The sequence below is a fragment of the Kogia breviceps genome, chromosome 9, assembly GCF_026419965.1.
Source record: "Kogia breviceps isolate mKogBre1 chromosome 9, mKogBre1 haplotype 1, whole genome shotgun sequence".
NCBI classification, from domain to species: domain Eukaryota; kingdom Metazoa; phylum Chordata; class Mammalia; order Artiodactyla; family Physeteridae; genus Kogia; species Kogia breviceps.
Genome location: NC_081318.1, coordinates 17,760,413 through 17,785,444, shown reverse-complemented (window position 1 = coordinate 17,785,444; position 25,032 = coordinate 17,760,413). Strand labels below are relative to the sequence as shown.

Genomic DNA, 25,032 nt, shown 5'->3' with positions numbered 1-25,032 from the left:
CAGACAGTGAACAGCAGGTCTACGACCTCTGAGAGAAAAGAAAGAAGACAGATGAAAACCACAAGTGTCCCAGTTTTCTGCTCTTCTGGCACTCATTGGACCTTGGCACTGGGTCCAATGGTCACAACGAGCAGAGGGGGACAGTGTTCAAAATTTGAAGAGGTTGAGGCAACTGAAATTTATGGGGCAAAATACCACAAAGGGGTAACTAGTACAAAAAGAATTCCAGAAATCTACATACAGGAATTCTGTGGTAGCCAGTTTTCATAACAGCCCTCCTGAAAACACCCTGATAGAGTGAGTGTAAACAATGAATTTAGGGAGGAAATAAAAAAGAATATCAGTCACATGTACTCTTTCAGAATATAGAGGAGGAAACATTTCCTGAAACCAGTATTTCTTTGGTACCAAATCTAAAAACAATATAAAAGAAAGCCCCAGATAAATACCTCTCATGACACAGATGCAAAACTCCTCCTGAAAATATTAGCAAATTGAAAATAAAAAGGATAATACATCATGATCAAATGAGATTTACCCTTGGGAGGGAAGGTTGATTAAAAAAATCAACCTAGGGCTTCCCTGGTGGCGCAGTGGTTGAGAGTCCACCTGCCAATGCAGGGGACACGGGTTCGTGCCCCGGTCCGGGAAGATCCCACATGCCGCGGAGCAACTGGGCCGTGAGCCATGGCCGCTGAGCCTGTGCATCGGGAGCCTGTGCTCCGCAATGGGAGAGGCCCCAACAGTGAGAGGCCCACATACCACACACAAAAAAAATCAACCTAAATTAGTTTCTACAGAACAAAGGAGATAACACATGATCATCTCAATAGAAGCAGAAAAGACATTGGATAAAATGCAACACCCACTCATGATAAAAAATATCTGTAGGCAAAGAATAAAAGCAAACTTCCGCAACCTGATAAGGACCATCTACAAAAAAACAGTGACATACTTAATAGTGAAATACTCAACGTCTTCTCACTAAGACTGGGAACAAACAAGGATATATGTTCTTCCCACTTTTATCCAAGGTTATAGTATAGGGCTTACCCACTACAATAAGGCAAGAAAAACAATTTAAAGAAATAAAGGTTGGAAAGAAATAAAACTGTCTTTATCCACAGAAGATGTGATCATCTATTTAGAAAATCCTAATGAATCTATTTAACAAAAATCAATTATTCTACATAATGACAATGAACAACTGGAAAATGGAATTTTAAAAACAGTATCATGTGCCAAAGCTCAAAAAACACAGGGACTTCCCTGGTGGTCCAGTGGTTGGGACACCACCCTTCCACTGCAAGGGGCACAGGTTTGATCCCTGGTGAGGGAGCTGGGATCCCACATGCCGTGTGGCACGGCCAAAAAAAAAAAAAAAAAAAACAAACCACTCCCCCCCCCCCAAAAAAAAATAGTTACAGGCAAATAAAACATGCTGTACTCTGTATATGAAAACTACAGAACATTGTTTCTGAAATGTTTAAAACCTAGAAAAATGGAAAGATAAAACTTATTCATGACCTATATGAGTCAACATTTTCAAGATGTCATTTTTCCTCAAATTGACCTGCCTATTCAATGCAACTCAATCAAAATTCCAGTAGGCTTTTTGCACAAAATGACAAGCTAATTAAAAAACTTAAGTGGAAAGGCTAAGGTTCAGATATACAGAATAAATTCTAAAAAGAATAACAAATTTGAAAGTTTTTATTAAAACAGATTTGAAGATTTAGAGTAGTCAAGACAGTATGGTATTGACAAAAAGATAGACATAATCATCAGTGGATGAGATACAGACTCTAGAAATAGACCGACACATTTATGAGCAACTGATTTTCATGAGAGTCCAAAACCATTCAAAAGTAAAGGGGTAGTCTTTTCTACAAAAGATGCAGTAACAAGATATCTATATGGAAAAAAAAATAAATCTCAACCCATACTTTATATCTGAGCCATTGCAGTATAATATGATTACTTTTCCTTTTCTGTACAAGTTTTTGTTTCCCGTAGAGTTAATAACTGTGTTTTGTCTAATTAGATCTCTATGTGTTTATTACTAATTCAACCATCAAATCTCCTCCAATTGTTGAAATGGCTTCACAAGACATTTCTCTTTAAAAACACCAAGTATTCTTTCATTTTGATCCTTTTGTAGAGATTCCCCTTGGAGCTTTTTGATTTGCCACATTCTGAATTAACTGCCCTCTACAGGTCACATCTTTCATCTTTCCCCATCATCCAAGAAATCCCACTGCTTCTTGCCTATGTTTGATTACCTATTTCCTCTATCCCATGTATTTTTTTTCTCTTCTTCATTCCTTTATATTGATGGGGCATATCCTCTAGTAAATTTCTGAGAAAGAATGCACAGAAGGTAAAATATTTTTGAGAACTTTCAGATCTGAAAATGTCTTTTCATAACTCCCTCATACTTAATTAACAGTAAAGCAGATACAGAGTTCTAAAATGAAAATAAATCTCCTTCAGAAGTGTCTTCTAGCTTTAAGACTTGATTTAGAAAAGTCTGAAATGACTGATTCCTGATCTTTCATGTGCAACCTACTTCTTCCTCTTTGGAAACCTGTAGAACTTCTTTCTCTTTGGTATTTTGATACTTAAAAATAAAAGTTTGTGCCTGGCACTTGACAGGCGTTTTTGCTTTTTGGTGGTTTGGTTTTGTTTTTTTTGAGGTAACACTGGTTTATAACCTTCTGTAAGTTTCATGTGTACAACATTATATTTCTACTTTTATGTACCCTACAGCGTGCTCACCACCAAAAATTTAGTTTCTATCTGTCACCAAACAGTTGATGCCCTTTATCTATTTCACTCTCCCCCTCCGCCCCTTCCCCTCTGGTAACCACTACTCTGTTCTCTGTGTTTGTTTTTATTTGGTTTGTTCCTTTATTTTGTTTTGTTTGTATATTCCACATATGAGTGAAATCATACAGTATTTGTCTTTCTCCATCTGACTTATTTCACTTAGCATGGACCCTTCAAGGTCCATCCATGCTGTCACAAATGGCAAGATTCCACCTTTTTGATGGCTGAGTAGTATTCCAGTGTGTGGAATACACATCTTCTTTATCATTCATCCACTGATGGACACTTAGGTTGTTTTCATATCTTGTTACTGTAAATAATACCACAAGGAACATAACAGTGCATATATCTTTTTGAATTAATGTTTTCATATTCTTTGGTGCCTTTTTAATCTGAAAATATGTCCTTTGGTCCTGGGAATATTCTTCAATCATATATTATTGAAGACAATTTTCCTCTGTATCATTGTGATCTCTTTCTAGAATACTAACTTATTTGTTATGTGACCTCCTGGACGGATCCTCAAATAAAAGTTATCTCTTCTCTCAAACATTCTCCTTTGCCTTTTTGCACTACTTGTTAAGAGATCATCTCAACTTCATCTTCCAACTCTTTGCTTGAGTTACTTCTGCTATCATATTTTAATTTTCAATAACTGTTTCTTATTCACTGAATTTTTTATACCATACTGTTCTTGTTTCACAGATTCAATATTTTCTATTATTTCTGAGGTGAAAATAATACCCTTGTTGAAGTTTTCATTTTCTTGGCCAGTCTCTAATTTCCATGTAAGCCAATGTTGTATGGTGCTACATCAGTAAACCACCCATGTTCCCACATCTGCTGTTTCCACCAGATATTTTTCTCAGACATGCTGCACTAAAAGGACATGCAAAGGCAGTCTAAGGAATGACCTGCACCTGTTTAGGGAAGAACTAAGGTCCTTTTGACCCCACTAGGCTCAGCAACTAGGACCAAAGAGAAACATTCAACTTCAAATGTTTTTAAAACCTGCCTCGCTCTCTGCTTTTCAAAGCTATTAAAACAAAAGAGGCCCTTTCTGCAAACAGACAGGTTTCATCTTGTGAGCCAAAATCAGGAGCTGGCTTCAACTAGCGCCACCTGCATCTCCAAGTTTATTTAAATCATCTCAATTTGACATCTCACAGAATGCCTTCTACAGGCTTCTCCCTTCAGGGTTGGGCTGTATCTAAATTGTAGCTTCATGGTCCTCTCCAGAAACACTTGTGCTTTCCTTCTATGTTAACACAATCACTGAGGCTGGGCTCCAGAGATGTAAAGATTTGCTGGTCCCTGACTGAGATGGGCAGCTTCATAATTATGTGTGTTCAGCACTCTCTAGCAAAGCTAAGCCAGATTCCAAGACTTTGTGTGTCCTGCACTGTCTGCCTTCCATGACCCATGCCATGAGACAGGTATGAGCAAAGTCTGGTAGTTAAGAGACTAAGGAGAGGTTCTAAGAGTTGTGGATATTAAGTCAACAAGAAATTAAAAAACAAAAACAAAAATAACTCCTGGTCTGACTATTAACAATAATAGGTAAAGATTCTAACTTGGAGACCCAAAAGGAGGTTGTCTCATATTTCTTTAATCTGGATTTTTTTTTCTTTTCTTCCTATAAATGTTGGAGAGCCTCGGTGTTCATCCTTAGACAATCTCTCATTATTTCCACTGACCCTCTCTGTGATTTCATCCAGTGTCATTAATTTATAAAAATATTCTATATATTGATTAACTCCCAAATTTATATCTCCACGCCCAAACCAAACTTGAACATTCACCTGTCTAGTCAATATCTCCATTTAAGTCTCTAATAGGAATCTCAAACTTAACATGTTTAAAACCAAGTTCCTGATCTTCTCAAAAACCCTATTCCTAGAAGATGCAGTCTTCCCCATCTCAATTAATGGCCATTCTCTACTTCTAGTTGCTCAGTTCAAAATCTTGCAGTCATCCTCAACTTTTCAACTGGTATTGTATAGTGGATATTAAATCTGATTAATCTTTGTATGTCTGTAAAATGTTTTATTATGCTTTCAAATCTGAATGAAATTGAGAATTCTTCATTAAAACTTATTTTCACTCAAAAATTTGGAAAAACAAATTTTTCATTTGTGTTCTCTTTTCTATGATTGTAAAACAAAAACACTGCCATCAGTTTTATTCTTGTTCCTTTGTGATCTATGTATTTTTCTCTCATGGACTTTCAGAACTTTGTCTTTATTCTAGATATTCTAAAATCCCACAATTACGTAAATAGATGTTGATATTTTTCAGTCATCTTGCTTCATACTTACAGAACCCTTCTAATGTGAGGACAACTGCTTTTCATAGTGAGTAATTTTCTTCTCTTAGTTCTTTCATTATTTCTTCTGATCCATTCTTAGCTCACTGCTTCTAAAACTTCTTAGCAGAGATTAGAACCAGTAGATCTCTCTTTTACATTGCTTAACTTTTCTTTCATGCTTTCTATTTTTTATCTTTCTGCACCATACCCCGCAAAAAAATACTCAGCACAATCTTCCAACTCGTTAATTTGCTCTTGAACTGTGTTCACATTCTTTTCTTCAACCTATCTATAAGATTGTTCATTTTGAAGATCTCTGTTTTTTAAAAAAAATGTTCCTTCTACATAAATATGTCATTCTCTCTTACCTCTTTGAGAGGTACCAATGACACTTGAAAAAGTTTCTTTCTGTTTGCTTACTTATGTTAGATTCTTCTATATACTGATTTTTGTGCTTCCCTTCCATAATGTTAGCTTTCCTGAAATACCTATTGATTCTTGGTTGTTGCACATGTAAGAACTCTGTCAACCAGTCTATAAAATGCTATTTGTTTGCTGCAGGATGTTTTTTGTGACCACAGAGAGAAAAAACAGCTCAAAAGGGTATGTTAATAGTTCATCTTCTGAGCATAGGAGGTCCTCGTTCCTCCAGGGTATTTCTATCCCCTTTAAGGCTCTGACCTAAATTTATAATCAGTGCTCCAACTAGAGGGCATCTGTATCTGCTACCATAAAAGTTGGACAGTTGCTCCAATGTCTCTGTACTCAACCAACCACACTGACAGTTTTCCTAGGATCTTGAAGCGCCACTATTATTTCCTTTTTTCAACAGTCTTCTCCTGAATATGTTTTGAGTTAACACTTTTTCTTTAAATTGATCCCAATGGCCTTCTGTCGTCCAGATTCCTCACACCAGTCCTCCCAGAAAGGAAGCCTTTTACTAACAATCAGCTTTGCTGAAGTTACTGTTTAGTTTTTAATCTTAAATTTTTTTTCTATTTTTTGCTCCCCTTTCTAAGGATTTGAAGTGAGTCTAGGTAATCCCTTAAAACTGAAATGAATTTCTTTGCCATTTCCTCAAACAGTCTTAGGTTATCCTGAAAGTTACCACTTTCAACATAATAGTTCAATATAATTGTCCTCTAATGGAATGATGGGGAACTGAGTTTTAAAATATAACTGAGGGGATTCCCTGGTGGCGCAGTGGTTGAGAATCCGCCTGCCGATGCAGGGGACACGGGTTCGTGCCCCGGTCCGGGAAGATCCCACATGCCACGGAGCGGCTGGGCCTGTGAGCCATGGCTGCTGAACCTACGCCTCCAGAGCGCCTGTGCTCCACAACGGGAGAGGCCACAGCAGTGAGAGGCCCATGTACCGCAAAAAAAAAAAAAAAAAGTACAACTGAAAAGCAAATAAAATAAAATAAAATACAACTTACGACTGATGTTTTAAAATTCATTAACACAAATTTTAAAAGCTAATGTTATCGTTTTCATTTACCTTTCCATTCACATTCTTAAAGTATATGAACTATATAAAAACATATATATATACATTATAAACACCTACTGTTATATAACTTTTATATATATATATATAAACTACATTAATTAACATTTAAGTAGAGTTCACCTTTTTTCATTCATATGATATACGTTAACTACCCACTAGATTAAAAAAAAACAACTGGACAATGCATTGCCTCCTGAGATATTATTTTTTTAAAAAATAATCTAGGTATCTAAAATACATTTCCAATTCTCAAAATTTGGTAATAATGAACCAAGAGCTCTTTGAATGGGTTAACAATAGAAAGTTAAAATCATACAAACAGGGCTTCCCTGGTGGCGCAGTGGCTGAGAATCCGCCTGCCGATGCAGGGGACGCGGGTTTGTGCCCCGGTCCGGGAAGATCCCACATGCCGCCGAGCGGCTGGGCCCGTGAGCCATGGCCGCTGGGCCTGCGCGTCCGGAGCCTGTGCTCCGCAACGGGAGAGGCCACAACAGTGAGAGGCCCGCGTACCACAAAAAAAAAAAAAAAAAAAAAAAAAATCATACAAACAGACATTAAAGATAAGGCAAAAAATAGCTATTTGCATTAATCCCTAATGTGGTAACAAAGTCCTTCAAAACAGAGATGCAGCAATCCTACTCACCCTAATAGGTCACTTACTACACTGTAATTGCTGCATCTGCTTATAAAAACAACAAAACCCAGAATACTATTTTATTTTATTTTATTTTTTTTATTTATTTATTTTTTTGGTGGTACGCGGGCCTCTCACTGCTGTGGCCTCTCCCGTTGCGGAGCACAGGCTCCAGACACGCAGGCTCAGCAGTCATGGCTCACGGACCTAGCCGCCCCGCGGCATGTGGGATCTTCCCGGATCGGGGCACGAACCCGTGTCCCCTGCATCAGGAGGCGGACTCTCAACCACTGTGCCACCAGGGAAACCCCAGAATACTATTTTAAAAATCATAGATTTTTTAGATTTAGAAAGGATTCAAAGGACTTGCATTTGACCCCCAAACCTACTACCCATAGATGTCTTCAATAAGTTACTTAAAAGGCCTAGTTTCCTTAAACATACAATAGGCATAGCACTATCAGCCTAGGATTGTCATAAGGATCAACAAATGAGTAAGTATTACCTACTAAACCAGGATTTCTCTTTTCATTTTAACTCATGATCTTTTCTAGTAAACATCAAAACTTCTCTACTATTTTGTACTAGAAAACTAAAGCAGAGTTTCCCTGGTGGCGCAGTGGTTGGGAGTCCGCCTGCCGATGCAGGGGACATGGGTTTGTGCCTTGGTCCAGGAGGATCCCACATGCCGCGGAGTGGCTGGGCCCGTGAGCCATGGCCAATGGGCCTGGGCGTCCAGGGCCTGTGCTCCGAAGCGGGAGAGGCCACAACGGTGAGAAGCCCGAGTACCATAAAACAAACAAACAAACAAACAAACGAAAAAAAAAACACTAAAGCAAATTTCCCCCCAGATGTAATACTGATTGTGTTTTTCCAATTTCACACCATTCTATCTAAATTGACTGCCTCTCTCTACTCCTAATCCTATTAAACAGCCAGCACCAGCAACCTTGTCAATCTCCTCAGGTAAGAAAACTAAGGCCAACCAGAGAGGTTATGTGACTTCACCAAGGTCATACACTTAGTTAACAATAAAGCCAAGACTCTGACTCCCAGGGCAGTGTTCTTTCCACTTCATTAAATCTTAAAAATACAACCCTACACATTATCTCATCTGAGGTTTGTAGAGTCTTTTAAATCTACTTACTCATAGGCATGGGGAAAAAAACTAAACACAAAGTTATTTTGGAGTATTTACCTTTCTGCATGCAGGACAAAGCCCATTTTCATCAGTGCGAATTCGATGCCAACAAAATCGGCAAATCTGGTAGCCACAGGTGCAAGGGAAAAAGTTGATATCATCTATCTCCAAGGGCTCCATGCAAAGAGGACATTCCACAGGGTCTTCCTTCACATCAGGACTGCGAGACATCTTCACGTTTATTAAACAGCAGCAAAAGTTTATAATAATTTAAGGGAGAAGGAGGTTCAGCGCTAGGAACTAAGCTGTAGAACTTCGAAGACCTGCATAAGAAAAAACAAAATGTACTGCTTACTACTGAAAAAAAATGGCATATTCAACGATCAAGAATCAAATTTCATTAAAAATTTGAAAAATATTAATCAGATCAATTTTTGCTATCTCACAAGATGGAATTCTGTATATTCTTCATGTCAAGATAAAAGGCGTGAGGTTGTTAAATTTTTTGATTCAACAGAAACAGAAAAGAACTTCCTTTTTTTAAGCTAAAACATTTAATACTAACCAGTACTAATCATAGCATATTTTAGGGGAATAAATACTATACAGAAACATCTTCACCTTAAAACATACTCTAAACTGTCTTACCTTTCACCTAAAAGCTAGTAGTAATACTGCCACATAACTAAAAGAGTATTATAGTAGTCTAAAATGTGTCCTAATTTACAAAATAAAACTAATGAAGAAGAGCAGTTTCAGTTACCTGTAATTACACGTTAATATCAAACCATTACCACAGAAAACATAAGACCTGAAAAAAATATGCCATAGAACCTAATTGTTTACAATTAGGTATGTATTAATATGTTAATGAAAAATTCACTTCTGGGAAAATATACACGTATTAAACAAAATTAAAATATTCCTTTTTATTATAGAAATGCTACAAAAAGCCTACAGAAAGGGGGAAGAGAACAAATAGACCTCCATGCCTCAAAGTCTTTTTAAAAATTAAATAATTTATCTTTTTAGATTATGGAGAATTGAAATTTTTCAGGCTAAAGTCACTGTTAAATTAAAACACTATGCCAAAATAATAGAGATATTTTGTTTGTTTACATAATTTGACAAACTAATTCTAAAGTTTACATGAAAGAGTAAATGCACGAGACATGCTTTGAAACTTGTGGAAGAAATGTGGGGATCTGCACTATCAGATACTGAACTGTACTACAAAGCTACAGTAACAAATAATTTGATATTGGTACAAAAACAGACAAAAGACCAAAGAAACTAAATAGAGAATCTATAAACAGAACCACGAATCAATGAGATTTTAATATTTGATAAAAGGGACATAACAAGGGCTTCCCTGGTGGCGTAGTGGTTAAGAATCCGCCTGCCAATGCAGGGGACATGGGTTCGAGCCCTGGTCTGAGAAGATCCTACATGCCACGGAGCAACTAAGCCCGTGTGCCACAGCTACTGAGCCTGTGTTCTAGAGCCCGTGAGCCACAACTACTGAGCCCGTGAACCACAACTACTGAAGCCCACACGCCTAGAGCCTGTGCTCTGCAACAAGAGAAGCCACCGCAATGAGAAGCCCACGCACCGCAATGAAGAGTAACCCCTGCTCATCACAACTAGAGAAAGCCCATGCACAGCAAAGAAGACCCAACGCAGCCAAAAATAAATAAATAAATTTATTTTAAACAGGTGTGTGGGGGGGTATATAACAAATCAATATGGCGAGGATGGACCCAATTTAAAAGCAGTAACAGGATCCTGGTCTATCCATTTTAAGAAAGAAACAGTATATAGCTATCTCACACTGCAATCAAAATAAATCCCATATGATCTGTCTAAAGAGCTATACATTGAAATAAACTATTAAAGTATTAGAAGGAAATAGAATTTTTAAAAATCTTGGGATACAGAAAGTCTTCCTAAGCAGAAATAGAAATTCATAAAAGATAGATATGATCAACTTAGCAATGTGAAAAGAAAAAAACAGACAAAGCAACAGAGTAAAGCAGCAACAGAGTAAAGGATATATTCACTGTATACAAGAGTCACTATCCAGAATATATAAAGAAATCTTACAAGCAATTTTTAAAAGGCAAACAAGTCAAAAGAAAAAATGAGAACAGAGTACAATGAGTAGTTCACAAAAGAATTACAAATGATTACAACATATGAAAAGATGATCAACCTCTTCAGTTAGTAAACAGTGAGGTAGCATTTTTCCCCCACCAGCCTGTCAAAGTTAGTCTCCCCGCAAAGCAGAGATTATCACTGATCTAAGCTCCTCTTTACAAAGGGAAAAGGGAGCACAAAGAGTACCTTGCCTTAAGGTGCACAGCTATTAAGTGGTGCAGCCTGGATTCATTCCAGGAAGTCTTAGCCCCACATCTGTGCTTTTAACCACTCCCTTAAACCACCTTAGACTCTATCTTACATAAATACTCACACATGTGCACCAAGTACTTTGCTATATGTTTTGCAGCATTGTTCGTAAGAGTAGAAAACTGCAAACAATGTTAACTATTCATCAGTTGGCAAATCATTAAGTAAATAATGATATAGCTGTAAGGTTGATGTGTGTTGAATCAGAAGATGTCTATTATATAGGATTTTTTAATTTGTAAAAGTAAACTGGAGACTAACGTAAATATATAATTACTTCCACGTAAATATAAAAACTCTGTGTATATATTTGATTTGTTTCTCGAAGAAAATAAAGCACATTGAAGGTTATACACCAAAATGTTATCCATATCACAAAAGACAAAATTTTATTTTGAAAATCTGTATTATCTGTATTGCTACAACAAACATTTTTGCAATTCAAATGGCCAAACTTAAAAAAAGTAATTATTTTCATCTCTTTTAGGAAAATTAAATCTGACTTTTGTTAATAATTAGAAGAAAAATAAAATGAAATATCTTCTTATGAACCTATAATTATTTCAAAATATAAGTTTTTTTAAAAGAAAAAAATGGTATATGTATTTATAAACAATTCAGGAATCCTAGTCTGCAGACCCAGTTTTGCCACTATCAGTTTCCTCATATATAAAATGAGGGGTTTAATCTTATGGTTACCAGGGGGGAAAGGGGGAGAGGGATAAATTGGGAGATTGGGAGTGACATATACACACTACTATGTATAAAAATAGATAACTAATAAGGACCTACTGTATAGCACAGGGAACTCTACTCAATACTGCGTAATGATCTATATGGGAAAAGAATCTAAAAAAGAGTGGTTATATGTATAACTGAGTAACAGATTCACTTTGCTGTACAGCAGAAACACAACACTGTAAATCAACTAAACTCCAATAAAAATTCAAAAATAAACAAATAAAATGAGGGGTGTTAAAGACAATGCAAAAGTAAGACTGCCAACTTCAAAGCCCATGTCCTTTCCAATATGGTAAGACAGAAGTTATGATTACTGAAGGCTCAGTCGCATATTCTTCAGTATATAGTGCAAATGCCCTGAAAATAAAAGTGACATTACTTTTTCAAAATATAAAGTCTACAGGAAATCTCTATTTCATTATCTAAGTTTTTGTTCTCTATATCACCTGCAACTAATAACACAACACAGTATAAATTCTTTTTTTTTAAGTTACAAGATTTATTACTTACAAATCCCAGAAATGGGGCGGGGGGGAGGGCAGCGCGGGGGGACCACAATGAGCTGGGGGAAGGGCAGTCCTCCACTTCAGGTTACAAGTGAGCCAGAGACAGAGAGCAGAGTAGCAAGCATGTGTTGGTTGGGGCAGACTTTTCTTGGGCTCAACTCTAAGCGGTCATTTTTTTTTTTTTTAATAGATCTTTATTGGAGTATAATTGCTTCACAATACTGTGTTAGTTTCTGTCGCACAACAAAGCGAATCAGCCATATGCATACACATGTCCCCATATCCCCTCCCTCTTGAGCCTCCCTCCCATCCTCCCTACCCCACCCCTCTAGGTCATTGCAAAGCACCCGAGTGGATCTCTCTGTGCTATGCAGCTGCTTCCCACCATCTAACTGTTTTACATTCGGTAGTGTATATATGTCGACGCTACTCTCACTTCACCCCAGCTTCCCCCTCCCACCCCATGTCCTCAAGTCCATTCTCTATGTCTACCTCTTTATTCCTGCCCTGCAACTAGGTTCATCAGTACCTTTAAAAAAAAAAAAAAAGATTCCATATATATGCGTTAGCATACAGTATTTGTTTTTCTCTTTCTGACTTACTTCACTCTGTATGACAGACTCTAGGTCCATCCACCTCATTACAAATAACTCAATTTCATTTCTTTTTATGGCTGAGTAATATTCCACTGTATATATGTGCCACATCTTCTTTATCCATTCATCTGTGGATGGACATTTAGGTTGGTTCCATGTCCTGGCTATTGTAAGCAGAGAGCACAGTACAAATTCTGACATACATAAAAATGCTCCTGCATCACCAAAAACCTCCCATGTAGTAAGTGTACAAAATAAAAATCATACACTCAAAATCATGCTCAAAAGTTCCTTATCACTCATAAAGTGCTGTATACATGGTTTTGTACATAGGACACTGTTCAAAAGATTTGTATAAAATACACTATAGTGGGATAGGGAGGGTGGGAGGGAGCCTCAAGAGGGAGGAGATATGGGGATATATGTATACATATAGCTGATTCACTTTGTTATACAGCAGAAGCTAACACAACATTGTAAAGCAATTATACTCCAATAAAGATGTTAAAAAAAAAAACCCAAAACATAGGGCCACTACTGTATAGCATAGGAAACTCTACTCATTACTCTGTAATGGCCTATATGGGAAAAGCATCTAAAAAAGAATGGATATATGTATATGTATAACAGATTCACTTTGCTATACACCTGAAACTAACACATTGTAAATCAACTAAACTCTAATAAAAATTAAAAGAAAAGGAAAAAAACACTATAAAATGTCAAGAACTGCAGCTGCTATGGAAAACAGTTTGGTGGTTCCTCAAAAAGTTAAACATGGAATTAGCATCTGATCCAGCAATTCCACTTTTGGGGATACACCAAAAGAATTGAAAGGAAGTATGTGAACAGATACTTGTACACAAATATTCATGGCAGAATTATTCACAATACAACCAACATGTCCATCAACAGATGAACGGATAAACAAAGTGTAGTGTATACATACAATGAAATGTTATTCAGCCACAAAAAGAATGAAATTCTGATACATGGTACAATGTGGATGAACCTTAAAAACATTATGTTAAGTAAAATAAGCCAGTCACAAAAACTGTATGATTCCACTGATAACGAGGTAACTCGAATAGGCAATTCACTGACACAGAAAGCAGAACAGAGGCTGGGAGGGGGAGGGAGAATGGGAAGTTTTTGTTTAATAAGTACAGAGTTTCCGTTTGGGATGATAAAAAAGGATTTTAGAAATAGAAAGTGGTGATGGTTATGCAACATTGTGAATGTAATTAATGCCACTGAATTGTACGCTTAAAAATATTTAAAATGACAAGTTTTATGTTACAAATATTTTACAATAAAAATAAAAATGAAAATATAACTATACACACTTAAATGCAATATGTAATAAACAGCACTTTTGAAAAAACTTAAGTATTTGGTTGCTTTAATTAATCCTTTAATTTTCTGCCAATGTGGCAGTGCATTTGTGATAAGTTAAATGTGTGTATGATGCAATTCCACTGAATAGTTACATAGAAATTACATTCCTGAATACATTATACACCCCAAATTATATGTACACTATAATTATACGTAAGAGAAAAGGTATTTATAGATATGAAACATACACACACACACTTTGGTAACTAGAATAGCATCTTAAGTTTCCATAAAAACCATAAATTCAATATATACATATAACTATAAACTAACATTTTTTAAAAACCTATAATAAATTTACATACAATACCACACAGCTTATATTTTACTTAGCCAATGTTTTATAACTAGAAATTCTTGTTTCTTTAACAATCAGTCCATTCTCAATAGAATGAAGCTCCAGAAGAGAAGTTAACTGGTGCATCACATTTATAATGGTATACCAGGCAGCTACAACATGACTGGGGGTGAACAGTAAGCACTCACATATTTGATGAATGAGTAATAAATAAAAGGAGGAATGAATTATTTGTTATATGTCAGTTTTGACTGACAACACTCTTCAAAAGTAGGAAACAATGCTCCAGGTTGTTCACTGTTTCTGTATTAGGCATATACTTCACAAAGCATGTTACTCATATAAACTACACAAAGGCAAAAACAGATTGAACAGTAGCTATGAACAGTTTGCAAGTGAAAGAGCAAGGTAAGTCAACTGACTAAATATCAGCACCAATACCTCTTCACCTTTTTAAATTAAATACCAAAATACCAATATACATATACCATGAATGTACATTTACAATGGAACTTAAGACTGCCTATACCCAAGTTAGGAAGGCAGGAAAGCTTATTTATTTTCTATAGAAATAAACATCTCATTTCGACATTTTCTCATAGAAAAAAAATCTACCTAAGAATTTAGAGTCTCTCTCATAAAAGGTTAAGCTGCAGTTATACAAAAAAATCGATTATGTGGGGCTGCTTTCTACCTCCCCACCAATTTGTTCTTTATTTAGCAACTTATTTGTACTTTATATTCTTTTTTTTTTTTTTGGCTGCTGTGTGGCTTGTGGGATCTTAGTTCCCCAGCCAGGAACTGAACCCGGCCCCCGGCAGTGAAAGCACCAAGTCTTAACCGCTGGATCGCCAGGGAATTCCCTGTACTTTATATTCTTAAGATGTAAGTAAAAATCAGCATACAAGTCATCTCACATAATATATCATGTCCCCTAAGTACCTTTTGCAGGAGAAGGGATAGATAAGGGTGGAAGGAGACAAACAATGTTTTTCCAATAGAAAGCAACCTCCATGAGGACAGAGACTGTTACACTTGTTAGCCTATCCAAAAATCCTAGAAGAGTTCTTGGCAGATAGCAAACACTTAACAAATATGTGTTAAATGGAAGGAAAACAAGAAGGGATGGAGGAAGAAAGGGAGTGAAGGAAAGGGAAGTACCTATTCATTTATCCATAAATGTGTAAGCACATTTTGTAAGAGTCACTGAACAAAACTGTGCTAATCTTTATAAGTCTACATGTAGCAAATACACATTAGACATAGTAATAGACTTCTGTGAACACCTCACTGAAAAGGCAAAGGTTTTTCTATTTTCTTATGATGTAACACTACTAAAAAAAGTAATTTCTAATTTGCATGTAGTATTCATTTGCATAGTTAGAGCAATGTGATGTTGATTTGGGAGAGTTGTTCAAAAAAATCCACTGATTTATCAGCTATACAAAGACAACAAAGATGACAAACCATTTAAATCAAAGCCATAAAGAAATGCAACTGCTGCATACAAATATATTTTCAAAAACCTAACACTATGAAAATATAAATGTATAAAAAAATGAAGATGATCATTTTGTGAAAAATCAATTTTAAAGAAAAAAGGTTTGTGACAACTTTCATTTAAATAAAAAAGTTTTCAAACACATTTAAAATGGTTCAAGTGAAAATATCTAATTCAAGCCAATTTGGTAAAGAGCTCTTCTATGAAAAGCACAGTAGGCAGAACTGAACAATGATTAGTCTTTTAAAGGGGGAGAGAGTTTAAAAAAAAAAAAAGAGCACATTTAGGCTCTCTTATCAAGAAAGCTAACTGGTTATCTATCTGTACCCAGTATACCAATAACATTACTTATTATTCTCTCTAGGTAAAAAGTTTTAACTTTATTGGAAAACTTAGATGGCTGGCCACTGAAGGTTTTTGCCATCTAAAAGTTCATTTTTACCTTCATTCACTCAGTGATTCAATAAATAGTTATTAAGCCCTCGTTTCAAATTCTAGTCTAGGTCTTTGGGATACTTTAGTGACCCTAACAGGCAAATATCTCCACCTTTGTTTCCTGTTCTAATTCAAAATCTAAACAAAAATCATAATAAGTCAGTAAATTAAGTATGATATAAGGTGAGAGAAGGTACCAGAGTCAGGATGCAATTTAAATGGGTCAGTTGGAGTAGATTTCATTGAAAAGGTAACATTTAACAGAGGAACCTGAGTAAGCCATGCATACACTAAGAACAGACCAGGCAAGGAAAAAATCAGTAGAGAGACTCCAAGAAGGGAAACTGCCTGAAATGCTGTTCTGCAGTTTGCAGAACAGCAAATTCAGAGTGGCTAGAGTAGAATAAGCGAAGGGAAGAACAATTTGAGATAAGGTCAGAGTGATGTGGAGGTCCAGGAACTGGCAAGGGTTCATCGTCGGCCATTGGAATAGCTTTGGCTTTCTTTGTGAAATACATGAAGAGAACCCGAGAGTTTTAGAGAGAGGAATGGCGTGGATTTGACTTATATTTTCAAAAGATCTCTCTGGGTTCCACTTCCAGCATGACAGTGTAAGGAGCTCCATGAGCTCATTCCCCAGCAAAACTGCTGAAAACTATTTAAAACCAACCATTTAAACTATCCAGAAATGATGCTAAGAGCATAAGGCAAATGAAGAAACGCTTATTCAAGAAAATCTACTAAAACTCAGGAAAAACAACAATACTATGTGGTATCTGACTAAAAACTGTTCCCTCTCTCCTTCCCTCCCCCTTCTCAGTTCAGTGAGACTCAAACTTCACTCCAGGCTGGTGCTGCCAAGAACACAGGGTTACTACTCAGAGAGCCATCTTCCTAGGAGGGGCAGGACATTAGCATTTCTCATCCTGCCCAAAGCTACCTGATGCTGAAAGTTCCATGTTAAGTGCAGCCGACAGATGGAGGCTCCCCTCTTCCACCCAACTGCCACTCATAAGAGGACCTATGTTGCTGCTGCACGTTGAAAATACTACGAACCAGACTGCCCTCCAACCAGCTACTTCATAAAGCTGGGGTCCTGCACCAGGAAAGGCAAGACAACACTTGAGGTTAATGTATACCCCTCCAATGAGCGCTCAGTTACTAAACTGGGAGTGTCACACGGAGAAAAAAGTGCACCACTGCCCCTCCTACTCAATGCCAGAGCTTAGCCAGAGATTTTAACAGGAAGGTAAAGCAGGTCTTAAAACAGATAGCTCTGAATCTCTTCCCAAAAAACTGACTTCATTTGTAATGGTGTCTGAAGTCCAAACCTAAGCACAATCTCAAAACCATGAAGGTTGTAGTGAAAGACAACTGGGAGGAGAGTCAGACACAGGCTGAACTGTAAACCAGCTACTTTGCAGGAAAGAATAAGGAGAATCAGGTTCTTAACTGCTGGGATGTACCCTCCTGGGATCAGAACAAATTCCAAGCTCTGGCCTCAAGAACTATGCCTTCAAGTGAGCTCAATTTTTTTTTCAATCAGGCTGAGAAGCAATTTATGTCCTAGGGCATTGTTGAGCAGTCAGCGGGCAATTTGTGGAGTTTAACATCTGGGTGTGGTCAATGACAGAGACAGTGGAAGAGGGCCCTGCCCAAAACACTGTCATCCCAGGATGCATGTGGACATACCCAAATCTGCACGCCCCAGGAACACCAACAGATGCTTAACACTGCAAGAGGGAAACAGACTTCACTAAATTAATCCACCCAGTCACTAAACAAATAAGCAAATAACAATAACAAACCCTGGGAAGGGTAGGAGGAGACTAGTACCCAGAGTTGCTATAATATATAAAATGTCCAGTTTCCAACCAGAAATTACAACTGTGCAAAGAAACAAGTATAACCCATATGCCAGGAAAAAAACAGGCAACAGAAACTGCCTGTGAGAGCCACCAGATGTTGGATTTAACAGACAAAGACTTCAAAGGAGCCATTTTAAGTATGTTCAAAAAACTAAAGGAAACCATAATTAAAGAAGTAATATATAATGACAATGTCATATCAAATAGAGAATTTCAATAAAGAGATAGATGCTATTTTTTTAATGGAAATTCTGGAGTTAGAAGTACAATGACTGAAATAAAAAAGTCACTAGAGGGGCTCAAAGCCTGTTCATGTAGACTGGCAGAAGAATGAATTGGTGAAAGAGAAGATAGATCAATAGAGATTAAGCAATCCAAAGAACAGAGAGGGGAAAAAATGAAGAAAAATGAACAGAGCTTCAGAGAAATGTAAAACACCATTAAGCACATCAACATACACATCATGGGAATACGAGAAGGAGAGAAAAGGAAAAGAAGAAACATATTTGAAGAAACAATGGTATAAAAATGAAGAACTATAGCTACACAACAAAGATGAATCCCAGAAACACAGTACTGAACAAGGAAGCAAGAAGTAGAATATAACTGTGCTCATACAAATTTCAACAGATTAAAAAAAAAAACTTTAAGAGATGCAAATAGGGTGATAAAAAGTAAGGATAGCGATTGCCTCTGGGTGAAAGGGAGAGGGTTATGAAGAGGTGAACAGGAGACGTGTGTATGCTTGGCGGGGGAGGGGGGGGGGGGTGGTGTTCTGAAGTATTTGAAATACTCTATTTTTTTAATTCAAGTATAGTTGATTTACAATGTTGTTAGTTTCTGCTGTACAGCAAAGTGATTCAGTTATACATATGTATACATTCTTTTTTATATTCTTTCCCATTATGGTTTATCACAGGATATTGAATATAGTTCCCTGTGCTATACAGAAGGACCTTGTTGTTTATCCATTCTATATATAATAGTTTGCGTCTGCTAATCCCAAACTCCCAGTCCATCCCTCCCTCATTCCCCTCTCCCTCGTCAACCACAAGGCTATTCTCTATGTCTGCAAGTCTATTTGTTTTGTAGATGGGCTCATTTGTGTCATATTTTAGATTCCACATACAGGTGATATCATTTGGTATTTGTCTTTCTCTTTCTGACTTACTTCACTTAGTATGACCACCTCTAGCTGCATCCATGTTGCTACAAATGGCATTATTTCATTCTTTGTTATGGATGAGTATAGTCCATTGCGTATATATATATGTACCACACCTTCTTTATCCATTCATCTGTTGATGGACATTTAGGTTGTTTCCATGTCTTGGCTACTGTAAATAGGGCTGTTGTGAACACAGGGGGTGCATGTATCTTTTTGAATTATAATTTTGTCCAAATATATGCCCAGGAGTGGGACTGCTGGACCATATGGCAACTCTATTTTTCGTTTCTTGAGGAACCTTCATACTGTTTTCCATAGTGGCTGCATCAACTTACATTACTACCAACATTGTAGGAGGATTCCCTTTCTCTAAACCCTCTCCAACACTTGTTTGTAGACTTTTTAATGATGGCTATTCTGACCAGTGTGAGGTGGTACTTCATTGTAGTTCTGATTTGCATTTCTCTAATAATTAGAGAGGTTGAGAATCCTTTCATGTGCTGGTTGGTCATCTGTATGTCTTCTTTGGAAAAATGTCTATTTAGGTCTGTGCCCATTTTTCAACTGGGTTGGTTTTTTTGTTGTTTTTGAGATACGTGAGCTATTTTTATATTTTGGAAATTAAGCCCTGTCAGTCGCATAATTTGCAAACATTTTCTCCCAGTCTGTAGGTTGTCTTTTTATTTGTTTATGTTTTCTTTTGCTGTACAGAAGCTTGTAAGTTTGATTAGGTCCCATTTGTTTATTTTTGCTTTTGTTTCTATTGCCTTGGAAGACTGACCTAAGAAAACATTGGTACGATTTATGTCAGAGAATGTTTTGCCTACATTTTCTTCTCGGATTTTTATGGTGTCATGCCTTACATTTAAGTCTTTAGGCCATTTTGAGTTTATTTTTGTGTAAAGTGTGAGAGTGTGTTCTAACTTCATTGATTTACATGTGGCTGTCCAACTTTTCCAACACAACTTGTTGAAGAGATTGTCTTTTTCCATTGTATATTCTTGCCTCCGTTGTCAAAGACTAATTGACCATAGGTGTGTGGGTTTATTCTGGGCTCTCTATTCTGTTCCACTGATCCACATGTCTGGTTTTGTGCTAATACCACACTGTTTTGATTACTGTAGCTTTGTAGTATTCTCCAAAGTCTGGGAGGGTAATGCCTCCTGCTTTTGGGAATTCTGGGTCTTTTATGGCTGCATGTAAATTCTAGGATTATTTGTTCTAGTTCTGTGGAAAACATCATGGGTATTTTTGATAGGGATCACATTAAATCTGTAGATTGCTTTGGGTAGTATGGCCATTTTAACAATATTAATTCTTCCAATCCAAGAGCATGGGATTTGACTTTGCTCACCTTCTTTGACTTGAGTACCTTCATAAAATATTCTACTTTAGACCTGGGACATGGTTACAAAGATGTTTGCTATATAATTAAAGTCTACATGTTTTACATGTACATGTTTTATGCTTCTGAATATATAGTTCTTACTTTTTTCAAAGTTTAAAAGGAAAAGATAATAGCTGCAATTTTCCCAGAATGGTTAAAAATAACCCCCTGCCCCAGAAAGCACAACATACCCAAGTGAGATCAATAAATCCACACCCAGACACAAGACAGTAAAACTGCAGAACACTAAAGGCAACAAGAATCTCAAAAGCAAACATTTAAAAAGAACCCTTCACCCAATGAAATGATAATTAGATTTTACAGCAGATTTCTCAATAGCAACAAGTGAAGCCAGAAGGGAAAGACAATATTCAAGATTCTGAGAGAAAATTACTGTCAACCTACAGTTGTGCTCCTTGAAAACAATAACCCTTAAGAATGAAAGTAAATGATAAAACAAACATTTTTTGAGATAATCGAGCTTTTCACATGGACTGATTATTAGAAGACATTAGTTAAATATGATAGTAATATTGTGTTTATTTTGTTAAAAAGCTCTTCTACAGGAGATACATTCTCAAGTATTTACAGACTTCACGGTATGATATTTTAGCCAGAAAGGAGGCACAGAATGGGGAAGCAATGAAATTAGAATAGCAAAAGTCCGTAACTACGGAAACTGAGGGACAGAAATAATTGGGTTTCGTCACACTATTTGGTCTAATTTCACATATGCTTAAAATTTTCCATGATAAAAATAACTGATTTTAAAATAAGGCTAAATTAAAATTAAAACAAATAAACAAAAATAAAGACAGTTTACCAGTAAGAGACATCCATTAAAGGAATTTGTGAAGATATTCTTCAGGAAGAAGGAAAATGATCTCAGAAGAACAGTCAGAGATTAAAGAAGATGGTGAGGAAAGAATATAGTAAAAATATAGTAAACTGAATATTTCTATAGAACGTTCTATTTCTATATAAAATAATATAACTTGCTGGATTTAACAAGGATAAAATAAAACATTAAACAACAATAACATGCCAGTTGAGAGAGGACTGATAGAAGATAAACTGCTATAAGATCCAACTTTTTTTTTTTTTGCGGTACACAGGCCTCTCACTGTTGTGGCCTCTCCCTTTGCAGAGCACAGGCTCTGGACGCGCAGGCTCAGCAGCCAAGGCTCACGGGCCTAGCCGCCAAGGAGAAATACTAAACTGAAGTGCAAGGGCCAGTATCATCCTCTCAGAATTAATAAATAATAATAGGGCTTCCCTGGTGGCGCAGTGGTTGAGAGTCCGCCTGCCGATGCAGGAGACACGGGTTCATGCCCCGGTCCAGGAAGATCCCACATGCCGCGGAAGGGCTGGGCCCGTGAGCCATGGCCGCTGGGCCTACGCGTCCAGAGCCTGTGCTCCACAACGGAAGAGGCCACAACAGTGAGAGGCCCGCGTACCAAAAAAAAAAAATAAATTAAAAAATAAATAATAATAATAATGATGTTTATTAGCATGGTTAAGTGTGAACTTTTCTTTCCCCAAATCTAGATTCTACCATCTCCTCAATTCTGATCCCAGATCACATGGTGCCAATCAAATGCTCCTCTTCACCATGAGATCATTTCCAATTCAACCATCCGTAAGTTCTTTTATCCTGCCAGCACTTTGGTGTTCCCACTTCATGTCATGCACTGACTAATAAGGAAGTACATTCTGTCAATTTTTTGTCTGGGTGAGACATAGAAGGGTACAGTAGACAGGAAGGATAAGAGGTAATCTGGTTTAAAAGTGCCTTTTAAATGGAAAAAATGAATTTTAAACATTAATGCTAAACAAATACAGGAATCAAGCTTATATATGAATACTCCCGGAATTGTCAGTATTATGTACTTCTAGATATATTACCATGCACCCCACCCAGGATAAAATTAAAAGATTAATAATAAGGGTATTTAAGGAGCCTAAGATATAGAAATAATAGCTAATAATTCTCCTTTAAAAAGAAGACAAAAAATAATGTTTCAATTTGTTTTCTTCCTCCCTAATCTCGACGTGTGTCTTGCTTCTATTGTGACGCAGTAAAATCCAGAATGGTAACAGTTTTACACTATAAAGCCAAGTAAAAACAGTACACAGTTCAGAATCTCTGTACATGTACAACTAGTTCATTCCTACTTCAAACAGAAAATGTTAAGCAAACTGCATTTCTGGAGAAAGTCTCAAAGAGAATGTGTATGTTGGAATGTTTTAAATAATAAAACATTTTATAAACAATAAAGGACCATTGTTACACGACATTAGATCCAATACAATAGTAAAACACACATCATTACCCCCCAAGAAAAGAATTATGTTAAAAAAAAAAGTGGTTTCAAATCTTCATAGAAATGGAAACTCATTCAATCAACTCAAAGGCTGTGTTTCCAATGTGCTTGTTTTAGTAATCTTTAAATTGCACATAAAAGGTAATTCGCTGGCAGTCAAGTGGTTAGGACGCTTTCACTGCTGGGGCCGGGGTACGATCCCTGGTTGGGGAACTAAGATCTCGCAAGCCGCACAGCACGGCCAAAACATAAAATATAATTAATTAATTAATTTGCACATATAAGTATACTCTATACACATACTTTAAAAGTTCATGATCTACTACAAGTGAAGCAATTTAGAAAGAATGTTATACTCATTTTTTGCAGCCAAAATGGTCTATTTAAACAATTATACATCTCAGATGGTTTCATGGAATTTAAACCTATAGGTTAAAAAAAATGACTAAAACGTATGTGCATGTAAATTCTGAGATGAAGGATACACTGTTTACTTAATTGTGGAATGGAAAACATATTAACTCATCCATACCATTGCTATCTTAGAAACTAAAAGCCCTATTAAAAAATGTAACACTAAAAGAGAAGAGGCGCTAAACTAGGGGTCAGCAAATATTTTTTGTCAAAGGCTAAATGCTAAATATTTTATGCGTTGTGAGCCACACAAACTTGCAATTACTCAACTCTGATGCTGAAATGCAGAGGCGGTTACAGACAATACCTAAAGAAATGAGTGTGACTGTGTTCCAATAAAACTTTATTTATGGACACTAAAATGTGAATTTCATTTAATTTTCCCATATCACAAAATACTCTTATTTTTTCAACCACCTGAAAATTTAAAAACCGTTCCCTTAGACCTTACAAAAATAAGCAGCATGGACCCCTGCTCTAAACTAACATGGAAACCTCACAAATTTGAACATGAGTCTAAGTCTTGGACTGCTTTCAAATCTATTTCTCTCAACCTTCTCCCTGAGGAAATCTTTTTAGTATTTTTTTTTTTTTTTTTTGGTGGTAGGCGGGCCTCTCACTGTTGTGGCCTCTCCCGCTGCGGAGCACTCCAAAAAATGGTCAAAACAAAAAAACTCTCCACCTCCAGAAATACTAAAAAGTCACTTAATAAAACCCACTATCTTGTCCTTATGAACTCTCTTAATAGGAATAAAAAGATTATTCTATAACGTGATAATGGATATCTACCCCAATACATTCTATTGATGAAATGTTAAAGGGATTCTCACTAAAATCAGGAATAAGGTAGGATGCTGACTATCATTACTATTAACATTATTCCAGAAGTTGTAGGCAATGCTATATAAAAATTTTAAATTAAGCAATATTATTATATGTAAAGAACAATTAAAAACAAAATGTAGAAGACTAATATGTATTACCAATATCATAATGAAATGGGAACATTATTACAGATACCATAAGAAGAAGTAAAAGCATAAAAGGAAATGCCTAGATTCTTCTGTAAAAACACAAGTTTCTAAAACTGACCCAAGGGACTTCCCCGGCAGTCCAATCGTTAAGACCCCGTGCCTGGTCAGCAAATGAAGATCCCACAAGCCATGGGGCATGGCCAAAAAATAATAAATAAATAAATAAAACTGACCCAAGAGGAAATAGAAAATCTAGATTGTCCTCTAAAGGTTAATGTAATTTAATATATATTTTAAAACCTTCCCAAATGGGAAGGTTTTATTTTATTTTTTTAAAATAAAACCTTCCTTCGTGGGTGAATCCTCAAAATATTTTTAAAATAAGTAATACCAAACTTAGACAAACTCTTTTAGAGAAGAGTGGAAGGAAAATATTTCCCAAGGCATTTTATGAGGCAGCACACTGTTATCATAACCTGACAAAAACATGACAAGAAAAGAAAATTACTGAACAAGAATCTTCATGAACGTAGACCAAAAAAAAAAATTTCTTTAAAACTTAACAAACAAAATATAGCAAATATATTAAAGG

General features: G+C 36.4%; 1 protein-coding gene across 10 annotated transcripts in view; it reads right to left on the bottom strand.

The window, feature by feature from the left end:
- CNOT4 (CCR4-NOT transcription complex subunit 4) overlaps positions 1–25,032 on the bottom strand; it is a 144,757-nt gene that overhangs the window by 74,692 nt on the left and 45,033 nt on the right. For all 10 annotated transcript variants that reach the window (XM_059073844.2, XM_059073845.2, XM_059073843.2 and 7 more), the window contains one exon: positions 8,482–8,747. In XM_059073844.2, the coding sequence (XP_058929827.1) occupies positions 8,482–8,655 (174 nt within the window). In that variant the 5' untranslated portion in view covers positions 8,656–8,747. The remainder of the gene's footprint in view (positions 1–8,481; positions 8,748–25,032) is intronic.